Below are 19,629 nucleotides of genomic sequence, written 5' to 3'. Positions count from 1 at the left end.
TTGTCCTGTAGCAGGAAAGGCGAAAGATCTCACCTTGTCTTGTCTGGCTCAGCTTTAGCACAGTCCCAGCAATCACAGCATACACAAATTATTCCTCAACAGGGAGGAAGAGAGGACAAGAGATAGAGAGGAGGAAGAAGGAGAGAGGACAGAAAGAAGGAAAGAAGCAGAGCTCTGGGAGTTCTGTAAAACCTTGCCATCCACTTGCTCTCCATCCCTTCGTGTTGCCCTTGTAGGTGTTCCCTGCCAACAGCAGGGAAACTCCACACTGACTTCAGCAGAGGGTAAAAAGTGTTTCAGTCCTAACCAAAGCACTGCTGGGTTCTCAATTAAAAACACCCCCAAACAGCTGTGAGTTATGCCCAGTAAGTTTAATAACTGAGGAAACCAAAGGAAGTGACAACTACAAAATACAAAGCAGACATGAAAATTGATGGCATAAAAGTGGGAAGGAATAGTGTCTGAAATGAAAACTGAAAGCAAAATACACTTAACAAAGGATCTGGGTTCAGATATAACACACACGGTCACATACAACACTGCATTAGTAACAGCACACATAGATGCTCATTATACTGGGGGTTTTCACAGTTCTCCACTTCATCCCAGATGACAAGTAAATTGATGGTTTTATTCTCTTACATAAATTCTTGTGCACACAACATCATCAGCACCAAAGGTCTGGAAAAGAAATTAAAAAATCAATCAAAAAGAGATAGAACCAGCAAACATTTAACACCATTTCCAAGTGTATTTTTTTTTACTAAAGTAACTAGTTCCACAGCACAAATACTTTTTCTTATGTCTTTTGACAGATGAGAGTAAAGAAAGAAATCATTTTGAAAGAGGAATGCAATGTAAATGACCTATTTTGCAAGGCAGGATGGATTTTGTCAGAATGATAAATAATGCATAAATACTCTTTTTCTGTAGCTTCTTGACATGAATTGATAAATAAACATGAGAAAATAAAGTAAATTTGGAATGTACTGTTGTTATATTTAGAAACAGTTGCAGCACTTTGAACTAGAAATGCTGAGGGTGGAATTCAGATGGCATGTTCCAAAGGTATTCTTTGATATTTGCAGATATAAATCCAAGCAGGCAAATGAAGTCAGTGGAGGAAAGATGAAGACCAAGAGAATGTACATAATGTGAACATGATGCTGCTGCAAGTGGCTGGCAGCCCCTCCTGGGATACCAAAGCTTCTCTTCCAGGCTGGAGTGTGGCAGCGTCAGTGGCAGCCCTTCCTGCAGGCGACTGCGCCCGTCCCAGTGAGTTTGTTAACCAGAGAAGGGTCTGGAGTGCCCTACAGTTATCAGAACAGGTAGGCAGGACAGTGCCTGGGGGGCTGTCTGAGAAAGCCACCTGAATCCCAAAGGGTTTGTATGTAATTTCAGGTCTGTCAGGCTAAAATTTGAGCAATTAAGCGTGAAGGAAACAACAGGGGCAAGAGTGAGGAAATAGAGACTGAAAAAATCTTTACATTCAGCTATGTCAACAGAAGGTTTTAAGCTCAGCAACAGCAAGGCCTGAGGTGGAATGTCTGGCTGTGGTCACTACCAAGGTCTCACTGAAAAGCATGCATTAAGAACTAGCCCAGTGCATTATGAAAATTCAGCTTGGCTATTTGTTTTAGTGCTTTCTACACCTGTTTTGACCAATGTTTTGAAAAGACTTGGCTTTAAAACTGACTCTGGCTTCTATTTCGTTCACTTTGTTGGAGACATAAGTCAGTTAGTATTTTGGAGATACAGGCTTTGTTTTTATGCATGTCAATATCATATCAGTGCTTAATATATATTTTTAGATTATACATTAATACATCTGAAAATTAAAGGATGTAGATAGTTCTCTAGTGTCCACAGCACCAGCTGCAAATATCCTTAGTGGGGCTTCCTTCAACATTTCCAAATTTCAAAGGCAAAATTACTTCAGCAGGAGTTTTGCCAGAGAGAGGAATTAAAAGTCAAGACCATCCAGGGCTCAAGGTTTTCCACGGAGACTGTAAGATCCCCGCAACAGTGATTGTCTTTCACATCCAGGCACTGCTAAGCACAGGGAGGTTTGGGTGCCCTGCTGCTACTTCAACACAAGCCACAAACAGTAGTAAAACAATGTCTGTGTAGTGTCCCCCCGAGCTGGCACAGCCCCGGCCCCGCAGCCGGAGCTGCGCATCGAGAGCTGGAGCGCAGCTCGAATGAGAAGGGCTGCAGCAGCTCCTTGCCAAAACCCATGGAACCTCCCTGGAAAAATTTAGGTCTGTTCTTTCAGGCAAGTTAAGAGAGAAACCCCCTTCCCCTAAAGCTAAGCAACAGCAGTTATTCTTAGAACAGATCAGCAGGAACACTGCAGGGAAGAGTAGATGGAAATAGATGTGATGCACACTGCAAGGGAGCCACTGTAGATCTGAGCCTCTGAAATTGCAGTGCCCGGTGTGCTCCTGGGCAGAGCTTGCTTCTGAAACATCAGTGTAGTCTGACTGGCAGCTTCCTTGGAAGATTCACAGGAGGGAGTGTGGAAATAAAGACTAAAATTTGTGGAGGAAGAAAAAAGACACAAGGCTTTCTAGGAAAGCTCAATAGTATGGGTGAGTAGCAGCAGCACAGACTGCTGTGCACTCAGAGAGGCACAGCTCAGCATGTTTGTGACACAGGATCCTCAATTTGTATTTCCAGCATCCAGCTAGACTTGCAAAAATTTCAGGCAAAGGATTACATTGACATTACTCTGGACAAAAATCAAGAAAATATGGACATATTCAGGGAACCCAAATTTTAAAAAAATCAGTTGCTATACATATGGACTCCACAACACATCATTCTCACAGTCTGGAAAACCACTATAATTTAACACGATAATGTCTTTAAATTTGGATTGCAAAGAGATAGAAATCATGCAAAGCACAATTACAATTATTCTGGAGTACCATGTAACCACTGTGCACTTCTCAAACAAGTAAGACATCCTTTCCTTGAAGACCCGGCTTAGGCTATGTGGCCTCTGACGTGTTTCAGGAATAAACTGCATTTTTAGCACTTAGATTTCATACCTTATACACATTCAGATGATTAACAATGTAATTGAAGCACATAAAGGGCTTTATTAACACAGTAATAAGATAGGAAAACACCTTTTTTGTTTAAGTCCACATTGAAACCTTGTTTCAATGTGGACTTAAACAAAAAAGGTGTTTTCCTATCTTATTGTGATTTACTATCATTTGTTCATAAAAGTCCACTCAGTGTTATTAAAGAAAGCAAGGAGGGATATGTTCAAGCTTGCTGCATTCTTTTTCTTGTGGTAACTCTCAGAAATGTCTAATGTACAGCTGGGCCAAGGTCAGGGGATGATCCAAACCCAAAGGGTGTTATTCCTCTATTCTTCACATTTAAATCCTTGTATTCGGTGGTAGGATGAAGCAGGTTAGTGTCTATGGTTTCAATTCTAGACTCAAAAGAAGTGATAATTCCTGTTCTAAGAAGCAGACTTTAAAGATTTCCATTATTCAAAGCAGTAGAAATTCCAAATGAAAAAAGAATGAGCAGTCCTGGCTATTTGGTGGTGAAGTTTCATCAGAGCAATGGAAAAAAAGTGCAATGCTACCAAATTGTAATTCACATGTAACAAGAAGATGCAGGATTTTCAAACACCACCTTCTCATTGGCTTGGAAATGTCCCACTTATATAATAAAATGCTACAAGGCAAGGCTTCTATCTAAATCTAAAACAGGATTTTAGATTTGCCATGACTGCAAATTACAGAATTGTTTTCTTCACTTAGCTTGTCATAATCTGTAGCTAAGAGTCCAAAAGTACACTGCAAACAAAGCCCTGTGCAGGGGGATAATCCAATAAATTGACCTCTCTCAGTTCACTCAAAATCTGATGACCACTGACATCATAAGAGATTAAAAGAGAATTACAGGGCAATAATATATTTCTGTAGGAGCAAATCTGCTTTTTGAAGGCATTCTTTATAAATATTTGCTGAGGAGGCTTTGTGGTAGGTGGAGCACACAGTATAATGAGGAAGAGTGTGATTGAAACAATCACCTGGGAAAGATTACTTCTGCCAGTGTATGCAAAAATCCCTTTATCTGCTCATGACTAATCAAAATGCAGACAACTTACAAAAGAAAGACAGTATCCATCAGCAAACTGATGGAGAAAAGAAGGTACTACTTAAATGAATCCTCAGAAAAGGCTTTGTCGACCTGCACAATTCCATGCTATTTAGAATAAAGATATAAATTTTCACAACAAAGTCACGTTGCCTATTTCCATTCTCCTCCCAACTCCCATAAATTTTAAGAAAGAAGTTGATCCTTTAAGGCCATAGTCACTGAATGTGCAGCCCCTACTTTCAAACTTGGCTATTAATAGCAAATCACCCAATTCACAATCTCATGTTCCTCAGGATATCAATTGACAGCACCATGCCAAATTAGGTGATTTCTCGAGGGGCCTAAATGTCAGTATTTGCGTTTGAGCACTGCTATATTATGCAGTTTCCTCAAAGTTATGCAGAAGATGAATGACAGAGATCTGAGACAGTGGTATCTGCCAGTTTTAATTGAAAGCCAGTGCACAGAGGACATCAAAGCTACAAGTGGTATTACAAGAAGCTGCATTCAGGATCGGGTGCAGCCAAAATGCAAATGGCTTTGGCTTCTTTTATTGTTTGGGATGTGTTCCTGGCAAGGCTGTAGGAGTGAGCAGGGGCTGTAGATCCCTAAGCCCCCTTGTAAATCTGCTCATCCCGAAGAGTAAATTAAAGCATTAGGCCCCTGCAACACACACACATGCATTATTACAGGCTTCTGAACTTCTGTCAAGGCTGCTCTAAAGGGAACAGCAGCAATCCCCTCATTATGAGCATGATATGACTAGACCTTTCTTTTGATAACTGATTTTATGTAAGATCACTCTCCAGAAGTTATAGAAAAGTTAAACACTTAGGTAGTTTGCCATTGTTTGATGTAAGGCTAAGGCACATCACACATTTCAGCATTCCACTGCAAAATCTCTTTCCAAATCTGCATTGATCCTTCTCACATACTATGTTGAATTTCAGAAGTCAGCAAAATAATTGAAAAAATGTTCACTCGCCCATCTAGGCTCCACAGTTCACTAGCTTTGATCAACTATGGCATGATTTTTCTGAGGAGGGAATATAAAATAGAAACCATGCTTGAACCCACACCAATGTTCTGATCTTTGACCCTTGCTACAATTGATTCTGAGAACCCCTGTGTGATAGGTGAACTGTGTAAAATGTGGTCAGAGGCTGTTTACAAAGCCCTTCCTCAGTAATCATCCACTTTAAAACATTTCTGTGTTACAGATTAAACTTAAATCAATAGAGGCATGAGCAGTCATGAAAGCAGCAATGCACCTAAGGTTTGAATATAAATGTGTCTCATTTGAATAGCCAATATTTGTAAGCAGTATCCTTTAACTTTGCAAAGAGCAGATCTTTTGTTCTCCTGACTTACATAAGTGATTGATAGCTCATTAATGTCCCTGACAAAAATACACAGCAACAACAACAACATTGTGAGTATAATGAAAAGAAGAAAAGGCACTTAATTCCAGGTCATAATTTTCAAACAAATAAAAGAAATATATATTTTTTGTGTTATATTCCAATCTTGATTGCTCAAATGCTAATCCAAGTATACTTTATGAATGTAGAGTTGTAAATACAGATATCCTGACTCTGTGTATAATCCTAAAGTACAATACAATATAAAGATACAGTCAAGACAAATAAATGTCGACTTCAGTGGGGAACTACCCTTTCCACCCTCCCTTGCTTGCACATTCTATGTAATTTTTATCTACGCTGTTCAGTAATTCTGAAAATGCAGTGCTGAAATCCCAAGTGCATCAGATGAGATTAGAATAAACAGCTTTGATAAAAGATACTGCAATGTTCTAGTTTTAGATCAATGTTCTAGTTTTCAGACCATCTTTTTACAAAGTAAAACTTGATCCTCCTTCCCTCCCTTGGCTGAAAGAATTCTTTTTCTAAGAGGACTTCAGGCCTACATCTGTCATTGTATGTGCCAAATATTATTTATATACTAATAAGAGCAATTTTTTTTCTCCATGCTGCAAGGAGCTAAGGAGAACTGAAGGTAACTGAAGGTAAATATAACCTTTGCTAACTAAATAGTGTGTTCTCAACATCTGTATACCAGAGGACATGATGTTACTTGCAAGACCATCATTTTACTCCAAGGAAATATCTTTGAAGAACATATAGAGTTCTTCTGCCAGGATGCAAGAAAGATTGATAATTATAGAGTAATATGGTTTCTATTTTAGCTCTGTGGAAGTCATGGCAATTAAACACTGGGGTTTTTTTTTATTATATGGGCTAAGAAGTGCATTTTATTTAATATGCTGTGTTGAAGAAAAAATATATCCTTACACTGGGAAAATACCATAATCAAATTAATACCCTAAGCAATGTAGGATTTTAGATCAAAATTATATGGCAAAGCTCCAACATTTATGGAGCCAATACTAACAGAGTAAAACTAATTTCTTACCCCCTGCCTATTACCCCAAGCCTTTCTTCAATTCATGCCTCAATCTAACACAGTTTACATTCTTTCTTGAAATTTCTTTCATACTGGGTATGACTTTTCTTGATTTCTTCTGCAACCGCATCTAATAGTGAATAAGGAGTCTCAAGACCTCTTGAAATAATTTTTTATGATAGAGAAACAGAAACAGAGCCTTACTGAAGCGCATCAGAGAGAGCAAAGGAACAGAAAACATTTCTTAGGTAAGAAGGGAGATTTAAGAAGCGTGAAGATGGAAATTGTTAAATATTTGAAGCAATATGGACAGCAAAACTGAATGAGAATGAATTTCAGGTCCTAAAGATCCCTAAGAAAGCTCTGAGGGTGGAAGAAGAAAGAAATCAATTTAAGTTGAATCTGTTACATACAAGCATTTTAAAGTGGTTGGTTACTGAAGAGGGGCTTTAAGAGGAGGAGGAGGAGAAGAAGAAGAAGAAGAAGAAGAAGAAGAAGAAGAAGAAGAAGAAGAAGAAGAAGAAGAAGACAGAGATCTGTTCTTCTCATTGTGATCTTGGTTTTGAAGTAAGATATAAGTGGAGGTTTGCAGACTCAGATCCAAGGAAATTTGCCAAACATAAAATAAAATAATCTAATATGTTGAATCTTTGCTTACTGGAGTGATGAAAAACCCAAATACAGTGGAGAGGTAAGAGATCAATAGAGTCTTCTCACTAAGGGCCCTGATTCCTACCTTGTTCCCTTTTACAGGTGCTGAAAACACCTCAGCCACTCCCTTCAAATAGTTCAGCTTCTAAAGCCCAGTTCTCTGAAGGAATGTTCTGGGGCTTTAAAATTAGGGACCACAAATAAGAAAATGTCGCTTATTCTCTTCTGTCTCTCTCCAAACAGTAGAACCTTTTGTTGTCTCCCAAAAGGGTTAATTTTTAGCTTTTATTTTTTTTTCCAGAAGGATCATTTCAGCTTCTGCAAAGGACCAGAGGTCTCACACCACCATTACTCCCAGAAATACCTCATTGCTGAGCTTTCGGCTGTCAGATCTTGAACATCAACCCATGTCTTTAGAAGATCTGAACATTCAGTCCCATCAAATGTCATGAGGGCTTGAAAATGCTTGTCCTGAGGATGAATTATTGTCATAATACTTAATAAAGCAAAAGAGGTCACTATGCTCAAAGAGGTAGGAGAATGAAACTGTATTTCATATTGAAAAGTAAAAATACAGAAAGAATGATCTGGATCACTTGGAAACAAATACCAAATTTTCATAATGGCCACGGTAAAATCATGCATTGCAATCAATGAACGTAATTCCAGCTTGCCTGAGACAGGAAGGGGATGGGTCTGGGGAAATGGAAACCATGAAAGTGTTACCAAAGCTTTGCGTATAAATCAGGATCATTTCAAATAAGAGTAGGGAGAGGAAATCACCATAACATCAGGTGCTAGATTGCTAGCAAAACAAACAGTACATATCATTCTGGCTTTCTTAGTTTAAGAAGGAAATTGATAAATTGGACAGGGTTAAAAAAGCACTCAAATAATGATTCAATGAAAGCTTTCTTTACATTGAAAGACTCAAGGTCTTCCAGTAGTTTAGCTTCACAACCAGAAAGTTCTTCTAAGAGGTGGCTTGATCTGGTGTTAAGAGAAGTATTTGCAATAACAAATTCTAGGCATATTATCAAGGTTCTTTTATACACAATGATGGAATGACTGGAAGTTGAACCTACACATACACCAATTAAAAGAAATATGTATATTCTAATGCCAAGGAAATTAACCAGAAAATCAACTTATCAAAAATTCTGAGTTCCTATAAAAGAAAATATGTTAATAAGAAGCAACTTGTTCGAATTTATATCCTAATTGTAAAAATAATTAATTCACAAATTTCAACAGACTGCATTAAACAAGAAAAAAAGGTTAGATGGCTTTAAATCTTTGAATCCCTCTGGTTTCTGATCAAAGTTCATTATTCCTCCCCAGCAGGGTAAGTTCACATTGCTGCTAGCAGGAGGCAATTGTATTATGAGCGGCTTTCTTGCTTTGCTCGGAGCAGTGCACTTTATTTAACAGCTGCCTCATCAGCTTGTTGCTTAAGTAATACACTACAGAAATGTATTGTTAGAAAGCTGGAAAAGTTATAGTTGAGAATATTTTGTCCACTGCATTTCATCTAAAGATGCAAAGCAGAGATCAAAGTACTTTGCCTGCTAAAGTTTTGTGATAATATATAGAATTCCAGTGGTTGAATCAAAAGAAGTTATGCAGCATTGGAGTATTCATTCATTAGAAACCAGTGTGATTTCACTAACAGCACATGTCCTCATATGGGTAAACAGTTCCAAGATGTCTGCAATAATATTAACACCTTAGAAGATTTTTGTTTATGCTTGGTTAGGCTTGAGTCCTGTTTTTGTTTCAGATATGATCTTAAAAACAGAACTCTATCTGCTTTAGAGAAACACTGGGGAGGCTGTTTGTTTTTTAAAGTGCAGAGGGTTAGTTAGTGTGATAGTTAGAAATAAAACCTCCCTGCTTTGATGTTTTCTTACCTACCACTCCAGGAGCCTGTCTTCCATGTCCAAACTGATGAGGCATAACAGCCTAATCAACTATTTATCCAGAATTCACTAGTTAGAACATGTGCAATAAAATGATCTTGAACTCGAGCTGAACTGTGCTACTGTGTCTTTACTCAGATGCAGATACTGCATTATCCAGATTAATATGGAGTGACTACTGAGGAAGGATGCAGCAAAGAGAACTCTGGCAGAAGTAAGCACAATGTGAATAAACAGACCCTGTGTGACTGGGGGGGCACGGCCAGGCAGTTGCAGAGGTGCTGCTCACAATGCCCACAGTCACACTCTGCCAGATGGAAGCTCACTGGGGGAATATAGCCTGACAGCAAATGTGCAAATCTCTGTATTTCTATGAAACTCAGGAAGGCAATTCTCAATCTGACTTGAAGGTAATCAGGGAATTGGGCAAGGTGGCAGAGATATGGGAGGAAATGACATATTTTCAGAAACAGGAGGGATTAGAGCATACTCACAACATGCATATATTTCCTGTTATGTGCCATATGACCATGGATAAGAAGCAGTATTATGCACATGCCTAAAAAGAAGATTCTCCAGAAATGAGGTCAAATGCCTTGATCTCACCAGAGAAAATTTGCAATAAATCAAGCAAATTCTTTGATGATGTTGTGAATTTACAGAGCAGAAGTGGCCAACTGGTGATTATTCTACCAGTATTAGTATGGTGAAAGTTTTAACAATTGAATGTGAGTCAGAACATGCATATAGATCCATTTGTTTAAGGGAAAAAAAAAAAGAAAGGGAAAAAAAGCAATGTATTAATTGTAAGGTAGAGGATTATAAAAATGGCAGTCTTCCAGATGGATTTAAGTAAAGAAAAATAATAGCTCATATTACTAAAAAAAAACCTGTTAATATGTTACACATATTGAGGGAGTTCAAATTTCTTACCAAAATCAGCTCATCATTAGCTAATTCTCGAGTCCAGTATGTTTTGGGACCATCTCCCTCAATAAGAGTTTGTTTGCAGTAGATCTTGTTTTCATTCTCCCAAGTGGCCAAACTCTGCAGGCAAGAAAACCATTAGGAAATATATTAATTATATTCTCCAGCAGCATAATACAGAGACAACAATGAGAAGTAGTGAGAATAATTGCTCCACTAAAGGAGCAACACATAGATAGTCAAAGGCAAAGGAAAAAAATAATCAGTGGAAAGTGGTGAAATAAAAATTAAGGTGTGATGGGGCATTTTGGAACGAGGAATAATATATTAGTAACAAAGTAATTGCAAATGTGTTTTTTCAGTGTAAAGACACTCAGTTTCCATCAAATGCTTGATGTTGGGTAGTGTAATTTAGGAACATGCTAATGTAGTTCCTGCATTCCCAAGCATCTTTGTACACATATGATTTGATCTGACATGTTATTTATCAATACAAAGTCCCCTAAGAGTAAAAGCATAAACAACTGTATATATCATGTTGTAGTCATACATAATACGGTATTTTTCACTTACAATCTTTCCTGCTCTACGGCACTGTGCCAAGTTAACTGTGTATTAAATATATTGAGCTATCAAACTAGAATAAATCACAGCTAAATTTAAAAAAACATTGTAAGAATTCAATTGTTTGTCGCTTTACTTTTTTAAGGTTGTGAATCTGGAGATTGAAATACCCTTGGACATTTTTCAAAGCATTTGAATAATGACTATGAAACCACTGAAAAATAAAAGAACCTGAAATGACAGGATTTTGTTAAACTTTCACAAACAGGCAAGCCCTGACTCTGTTGCTTTTCATTCAAGCACTGAACTATTACTCCACAGTGCAATGGAACAGCTGTGCAGAAGGATGCCCTGTAATGAATGTTCAAGCAATCACTTTATAGCTACACAGGGGAGACATTTACTAGTCTGTGATTATATACATCTACATATACACGTGTGTGTGTGCATACGTATGCCTAAATTCAAGTTAACAGTTCCCAGACTTTCCTAGGGAAAAATCCCTTTACTTTGATCTAAAATTAGCTGTTTAGTTTTTGAATATTTTTCAAAACAATAGATTTTATAAACCAACAAGCCATCTCAAATGGCAGTTCTAGAAGCTGTGCCTTGAAGTACAACCATATATGACGCCCTTTTTGTCTGCACAGACAATGGATCAAGTTAGTTGGCAGTACAAAACCCTCCACCCCATAAAGTATATCAAAATCTATCACCAGTCAGCAGTTTTGCCAGATACTGCAAACTACATTCTGGAGTATTATTTTATTATCTGTCAGTTTCTGCTCAGTGGCCACATCTTGGTTATATACACACAGCAGCAGAACTTACTCCTGAGAGTGGACTATAAATAATGTCACAACACATGGAAAAAATTTACTTCTTCACAAATCCATTTCTTTACAGCTTTCATAGCTTACAGCCATAATTATTGTTTTTCCATCTGCAGCAATAAATCCTTCTCTAGGCAGCGGGTCACATTTATTGTATATGCATTATGTATGAAGACACTTTTGTTGAACAAGATAAATTAACAAAGCCTGCAATATTTCCTGGACAAACTGTTAAATATATGATAACTCATCCTAGAGAGTAAGTGGATGTTCTAAATATTCACTGACTCCCAGAATCTGCTTCCTTTTTCATAAATTTATGTTGATAGCAATTGCACTGAAGACTGTATGTTCTAAATTTTTAGTGATAAAAATGGTCTCAAAAACTCATCCAAGACTTAGGAGAGATCATATTTTGAAAAGTAGATTATTTCACCAACACTGGATATATCCTTATTTGAGACTACCTTCTGAGAATCTTTATTTGTACTTCTTTTATAAGAGTTTTATATATACTTATATATACTTCTTTATAATTATAAGAGTAAACTGTCTGAAGAAAGCATAACTAACCCATGCCTTCAATAATGGTTTTCAAAAGGCAGCTATGACCACAGCCCAGTTCCCCAAATCTCAGATCCGACATCTCTACACCAGCAAGAACCTGGTATCAGATGCTGCTGATGCAAATTCCCCTCCACGGCCTCAGAAGTGGTTACAAAGGGTCTCATACACAGAATCAAGCCCAAAACACTGCAGTGAATGCCCTCTAATGCACTTCTGCTCAAGGAGATGGTGTAATTCTGGCTGGTATAATACCTGCTGAAAGCCTGTCATACACTGTAAAAGAGCTATCTATCAGTAAACTGGGCATATGCACTTGGCAAGGGTGTGAAAGAGGATTTCAGCCCCAACCAACAGTCTGTGGTCCTGCTTGAGAACTCATCTGATTCAATCTAGGACAAAAGCTATGTCAGATTTGTGCACTAAATCCTGACTCTTGAGGTCTCTCTTGCTCCACCAATTCCCATGTTTGTGTCAGGGACAGAAGCTGGGGAGAGCTTTCACTGGAGCTGAGGGGAGAGGGAAGCAAAACGAGAAGAAGTAAACCCTGCCAAGCTGGAAACCAGACATCCGAACTCTGCTTTCAGGATCCATAATGTCCCGTTGCCTTGAGATTTCAGTTTTGTCCTGAAAGAGGGACAAGAGAAGCGGTGACCATCAAGAACCCTCAAGAGCGTTTCAAGAAGAGGGTGGAGGACAGCAATGCCACTGCCTGCGTACACGAGCAGCAATGTGTTTGTCCCATCTAAAAAGAACTTGGTAACACATACACCCCCCACACATATGCACACGCCCCAGCTCTCCTCCTACCCTGCACTTTCGTCCATCCACCGTCTCCTCCTCAAAGCTTTCCCCGATTTTGAAGTTGATCTCAGTGGTGCGGACAGTGGTGGAAGTTTTGATGTAGAACTGGTCCCCGTCCTGGCGGATCTCCACATGGGGTTTGGAGGCGGCTGCCACCGCCACTTTCCTGAGCATGGCATTGACACCTGGGTGAAGCAGAGAGGAAGCGCAGCTTGAAGTCGCCGGCCGTGCCCTGGGCCGAGCTCGCCAAGCATCACACAGATCGCGGAGCGGGGCGAGAGGCCGGGGCACGGCGCGTAGCCGCCGGGCGCAGCTGGGGCGCCCGGGAGCGCTCGGCGGCTGCCGCGGCCGCCCCGCGGGCTCGCAGCTCCCTGCGGCAGAACGCCGGGCCAGCGGCAGCCCAGCTCCCCGGGCAGGACCGTGCCCCGGCCGCCCCGCCCCGGGCAGGGCTCTGAGCCGTGCCCCGCAGCGGCGGGAGCCTCTCCCGGCCGCGGCCGGCGCACGGAGCTCTCCCGGGAGCCTCGGACACCGGAGCGCCGCTGCAGCTGCCGCCCCGCGTCCCCTCCCGCGGGACACAGCCCGCTGCCCGGCTCCCCCGCCACTCACCCAGCGCCTTGAGCAGCTCGTCGAAATTCTCGCTGCTCCTCATCTTCCAAGTGCCTGCGAAGTTGGGCATTGCGGGGCGGGCGCTGCGGAGGGCGGAGGGGACGCGGCGCTGCTGCTCGCTCTCCGGCTCAGGCACCTTGTGAGTTGGGCGGACCGCGGCGGCAGCGGCAGGGAGAGCCGGGCACACCCACCCGGCTCCCCACCCCTTCCCTCGGGCCAGCATCACACCGCCAGACAGCCATCCCCCTCCCAGTCATGGCCATCCATCCATCCATCCATCCATCCATCCATCCATCCATCCATCCATCCATCCATCCTTCCTTCCTTCCCGGCCTCTCCATCCACCACCGTTTGTCGCCTGCCTTGCAGGCTCTGCAGCTGCCTCTGCTGGGCTGCCCAAGAATGAGAGCCTGATTGTCACTTGTCCCACAAATGAGGTGGACAATGAGGCTCCAGAGGCAGGCAAGGAAGGCAGAGGGCTATCCAACCAGGTGCCAATCTCTCCAGGCTCACGTTGGGCTGACCCCAGCACGGCAGGGCCGAGGCACAGCAGCCCATCACACCTCACCCTGAGCCCCCGCATGCACGGGCCACCCAGCTGCCAACCTGCCCCCAGCACTGCTCACTGGGACAGCCAGCAGCTCCAAAGGGTGGCAGGGAGCAGAACTCTTTCCAGGATAGGGAACTGTTGTAAGGAAGCTGTCACTGCCCTGAGCCAAGTCTCCCCTTTGAGAAGGGTGAAGGACAAAGAGATACACAGCACCTAAAGCAGTCCCCACCATAACCAAGCATTCCCAGTGCTCTCTGGCACTGTTGGAAGCAGGAAGATGTAGGTGCAGAACTGGCATCAGGAAGAACAGTGCCCGTGGCAGTCACAAGCTTTTGTGGAGAAACACAGCAAGCTATTTCACACTTACTTAAATTAGCACCAGTGTGCTGAAGATTAGACTGCTGTTCTGAGCCCCTCATACTTTCCATGACCTTTTCCATTGTCTTTGCTTTGAATCCCTCAGTTTCAGGTCAAAAATGCTAGATTAAAGTTCTTTATTGCAGCTGATTAATCCACATGATAAGGTGGAACAGAATTTGACAGGTTAAGGCATATGGAGTTTTTCTGCTGCTGTTGTACATAAGGGAACAGTAAAAACATTCGGAGGCCTGTGATTTCCCACTCAGAACAGAGTCAGATGTATTTTAATTATAGGAAAAACTTTACTGAACCAACTTCATGGTACATTTGCAATCATTCTTCACTTGTTAGATTCTATAAAATGAACATGTAGGTTACTTGAGTTATGTATAAAATGTGTTTACTCCTGGAAAATGAATAGTTCTGGGAGTTACTTTAGTATGTTAGACAGGATTCTATATATGCTGAAATTTGCTCTCATTTTTTTATTCCAGGAAGAACTTCACCTGAATAAGAACCACAGAGCAGAACCAAGTACTTGTCTGTTGATTGTCACTCTTTTTCTACTGATTTTTGTTTCTGCCTTTCCAGAAGAACACCCTGGAGACCTGGCATAGCTCTTTAATGGAAATATTTTGATTAAAAATCTGGTTTTCTTCCAGGAAATGAATATTTCCTGGAGAGGAATATATGTTTTCAATAACAGGGTTTCTCTAAAAAGAGAAACAGAGCAATACAAACCCAAAACAAGATCCAGAGCATGAAGTATCCTTCAGTTATTTTAGTAAATAACAATAAACTAATTTCCATCTGAAATACTTCATTTAAAATTTCAAATCGCCTCAAAGAAAAGCACTTTAAAAAAAAAGACACACAATTTCCTATTGCAAGTAGGTTTAAGATTTTCAAATGTAAGGCTGCAGGCACAACAAACACATACCAAGCCTGTATATTGTATGAAACCCTGAAGAAAAACCCTGCTCAGACCCTCAGTTTCAACTTCCCAAATGCACAACTGAAAACATGCTACCTGCTTTGCTTCCAGAATCCTGCAGAATGCATACACCTAGAGCCCAGTGGAAGTGTTATGGCTCACTCTTTGCAGGACAAAGTCCTTAGCTATGACAATGAGTATGAGCAGCATAAACCAGATGGGAGCTCCTATCTCTACATGAGAAAATAAATCAGCTCAGAAGATTTTAAGGGAGGACAGTTTCTTCTTTAAAGGACCATTGCTGACCTGCTGATACAAACAAGAATTATTCCAGCAGATGTGACCTGAGAGAATGTCTGTAGGATGTAGGATGCATGTTCTAGGTGTTGCACTGTGGCCATTGACCTATTCCATGAAGACCAAGAGGAAGCCTTCAAAATACCCTTCAACTAGAAAGTGCTGGAAGGAAGAAGTGCCTTCAGTCAATTAAGGCTCTATGCTGCAATAGCAGCACATTGAGCTATTTATCCTAAATATAGAGGTCTTAGATTACATTTTATTTACGTTTTAATCTTAAATACCATGAGACAGTGTTCTACCTACACAATATAGCTTCTAAAACAAAAACCCAGTTACACTCTAGAGTATCTAGCTGCCTCTCTGTGGCAATGTGTACAGATTCAGACCTTATTCATACAGAGAGGCAGTTTCTTTTCAGCACTGTGTAATGCAGACTTAGCGACTATTCTGAATTATTTTGAATTAGACTTCAAAGTTCAACTCCGGAAGGAGTTGCTCCCCTCTGAGAGTGAGGGTCTGCTCTTGCCAGCATGGGCAGGAGACAAGCATGTGCATTTCCAGAGCCAATGACTTTCCTCTCCCCCAGAGTTCTTCATGTACACACAGTAGTTGAACTAATCACTAACAGTCATTTCCCCCTTAATCTTTGAGTTACACTTCTTTTTGTATCCTTTCAGCATGCTGCTTCTCTTTTCTTTTAAATAATTTATGGTTTTGCTCTGTTCTCAAAAATAAGCCTTCATGTTTCTCTGGCTTTACTAATTAATTTAGAAGTTAAACTCCAAAGTCAAAAGGAACATAACTTTGCTCCAACAAAAGTTTAAAAGCAAAACATCTCTAGTATTTATGTCCTTTAAGACAGCCAAAGCTCAGTGAGAAAAATGATCTTTCTGTTTTTCCATTTAGTGTTTCATGAAAACATTGTGGATTGTAATCCCATTGCATGGTGCAACACAAATCCCCACTTAGACTGATAAGGCAACAGAGTGAGGAGTAACTTAAATGGTAACAAATTTCACATGGTTTATGCACTAGTTACACCAATTAATTATGTATAAACTAATAAATTATATAAAAGTCAGTAAGAGCTGAGCTTCTATTTTACAAGCTGTGATCATATCAGTTAGCTCAATGCTATGAGACTCATTTGCATGCTGAACTATTTGAAGGAGAGGGAAAGAAAGATAAAAAAGAAAATATGGAAAGAAGCTTAAAGGAAAGGAAAACAGAGGTGTGATGTAAGACCCATAAAGTATATAGCACCACCATAATAAAAAAAATTAAGACAGAATGTGAATTAGGATCAGTTCACTGCGTATTGGATCACTCAAATGAAGGACAGAAATAACATCACTCTGGCAGACATGACTCAAGTGTCTACTGTTATAAAGTGAAGATCAGCAAGTTATACTGATTTGTATTTAGCTGAGAATGTTGCCCTTGGACTTTTACTTTAGTCCAATTCATAGATCCTTTTTCCTACCACAGCAATAGGAAACGTTTATCAGGTCATGCTGAAATAACTTAGACTAAATGACAGTTTTACTTTTCTTTCAATCTCCTTCTGTATGTAGTTCCCCATTAATGTTATGAAAAACAGTTTGATTTTCAAAACATGTCCCTCAGCACTTTTTCCCCTTGGCATTTATTTTATTTACTTGAATCCCTTGAGGCTGATCCTTTCCTACAGATGTACCTAATTAATCTTTCTAACAGTGCCTCTAAGACAAAGGAAAGTAATATAGGTACAGATGGGACCAGGGTACTCCATCACCTATACAAATAAGTGACCAGTAATGTGACCAAAACTATCCCCTTGAGGTTATTGACTGACCACTGTGAAGTCACACAAGGCTCAGTGTAAACAATAGGTTTTTTTTACTAAGGTGGTTCCCCTAGAAAGGAAAAAAAAAAGAAAATATTGGTTTAAGGGACAATGTAATAAATTATTTCTGACATGAATAAATTGTACAACTGGAAGGCAAATTGCCATCATAAATTTATCTGCCAAATTAATTTACAATGGGCCTCTAGCATGACAATCGGTGAAATGTCATATGATGTGTGCAACATCAACAGCATTTCTGGAGTGTTGCACCATATATTCTACTGCATCCTTATTAAGTTGAAAGAATACTGACTATTCCCAAGCTGAAATGCTAGAGGGATTTCCAATGCCAAGCTATCCTTTTGGTTTTTGAGACCTAATTAATAGGAAAGTAACTGAATTCTTGCATTGTTAGAGCCAAACAGGAAAGTTTTTGCCAGTTTTATGATCAGTAAGAAAAATAGATAGATTATCTTAACTCTTTCACTGTAATATTCCCTTTCATGGGGAACTAATTCATCTGTGTTCTTTCCCACAATCAGGCTTTAAGCTGGCCACCTGCTCTATCTTCTGATGTGCTACAAGGATACAATAAAATTGAGAATTGTTTCCTTAACTAAAGTAAAATTTTCTTCTCTGACTCTGAAAACAAAGAGAGTTTGACTGTCATTTCACTTGGGCATAAATTCTGCAGACTGCTGAGCAACTTGATCCTGATCCAGCAATGCATATTAGCAATGTAGTAACACAATCATCATGAATTGTGCTTTAAGGGTGCTCATGGGTGTGTTTTCCTGGGCCAGTACCAGAATAAAGCCACAGACGTCAGGAATGAGGAAAATCAAGATTACTCCATCTCAAACTAATGTTCTGTCTGTAATATAAATTAGTTTAGAACACTGCTTTGGAAAACAACTTACAAACTGTTTAATCATTTTGAAGAAGGGCCATACTGAATATCCAACGTACAATATAGGTTTTCAGTAGCTGGACCTTTTACCATACATTTGATCATTTGTAACGTAACAAATTTGGGCATTGACTGAGAGTGTGAGGAATGTAAGTGACATTACCTTCTGTCCAAATTGCCCAGCTACCACCAGCTGCCTTGAGCAATTCCTGCCTCTTGAAAGTCAGATTCTGCCTGTGGCTTGGCAGCTGAAAGGGAGTCATCAATCCCCAAGCCCCTCTGGTTCAGACAAAGCAACATGGCAGAAAGTGACAGCTTAGAAGCAACATTAACAAGCTGCCAATTTTAAAATACAGTATTGGATGAACAGGAAGGAAAAAAGACTATTCACATGATTAGACAGAGCTTTCTGTTTTATTGGCCAAAACAATGTAATTCAGAAAGAAAAAAAGGAAACCAAGGATTTATTTGAATCCATGGCCTGAGGTGAAAGGCATCCTCTCTGAAGAACATTACATATGTTTTAATGGATTTTTTTGTGGAACTCTTAGTCAAGGATGGCTCTCTGAATGATGGTCATGGAAAGTCCCAATAGGTTTTTTCACAAACTAGCAAATAAGCCATTAGCGTTGCTGTCTCTTACCTCAACTTTCCTTTTCTATAGCTGAAGGAAGCTATTCAGACTGATTCGACTAATTTTGGGAATGTTCCTCTTCAGCACAATACCTTCACTTCAGACAAGATAACAAATATCTCTTTAAGCAGTAGAGTTACTGCACCAGCTCACAGGCAACCTAAGACAAGGACTAAGCCAGGAGAGTAGAGGAAGTGAGGTAGGAGCTTCCTAGCCTCCTGAGGTTGGGATACACTAGTCTACATAAATCTCTAGGAGATAAAATCAATCCAGCTCCAAGCCGAAGAGTCCTTCATCGGTACATCCAACAGTCAGGAGAAAAGTTCCTGTTCCCCTATCAGAGGCTTTTAAGGAACTAACTCATAAGATGTATTTATTTGACGCCTCCAAATGTGCGCTTCAGTCAGGCAAAGGGTAGAGGTGTTGAAAGAGCAGCTCTTAAAACCCAACCTTTCCTTTGAACCGTGTCTGGTAGTTTCCCCATATGGTCACTACAAAAATCTGAACAATACTAGAAAAATGAGAGCAGTGCTCTCTGTCACAGCCTTGCTTTGCTATTTCAGGCTGTGACATTGCTGAAGTTGTTAAATTGGAAATGGTCCCTATAATTACTCATGAAGAAAAGTTGTCTCTTTTTCATTAAAGGGTTACCACGACATTTAGAACCAGGGATTTTCATAGAGGCTTTCAGGA

The 19,629-nt window shown here is 40.2% G+C and overlaps 1 protein-coding gene across 1 annotated transcript; it reads right to left on the bottom strand.

The window, feature by feature from the left end:
• Window positions 1-352: 352 nt before the first annotated feature.
• On the bottom strand, window positions 353-13,587 carry CRABP1 (cellular retinoic acid binding protein 1). Its single transcript, XM_021546799.3, has 4 exons — window positions 13,421-13,587; window positions 12,821-12,999; window positions 10,056-10,169; window positions 353-681 (listed from the first exon to the last, which is right to left on the bottom strand). Exons 1-4 carry the CDS (start codon window positions 13,488-13,490, stop codon window positions 631-633), a joined length of 414 nt encoding a protein of 137 aa, XP_021402474.2. The 5' UTR covers window positions 13,491-13,587; the 3' UTR covers window positions 353-630.
• Window positions 13,588-19,629: the final 6,042 nt, after the last annotated feature.

The sequence above is a fragment of the Lonchura striata genome, chromosome 11 (assembly GCF_046129695.1).
Source record: "Lonchura striata isolate bLonStr1 chromosome 11, bLonStr1.mat, whole genome shotgun sequence".
NCBI classification, from domain to species: domain Eukaryota; kingdom Metazoa; phylum Chordata; class Aves; order Passeriformes; family Estrildidae; genus Lonchura; species Lonchura striata.
Note: the sequence above shows the minus strand (reverse complement) of the source record. Positions and strands in the feature narration are given on the sequence as shown.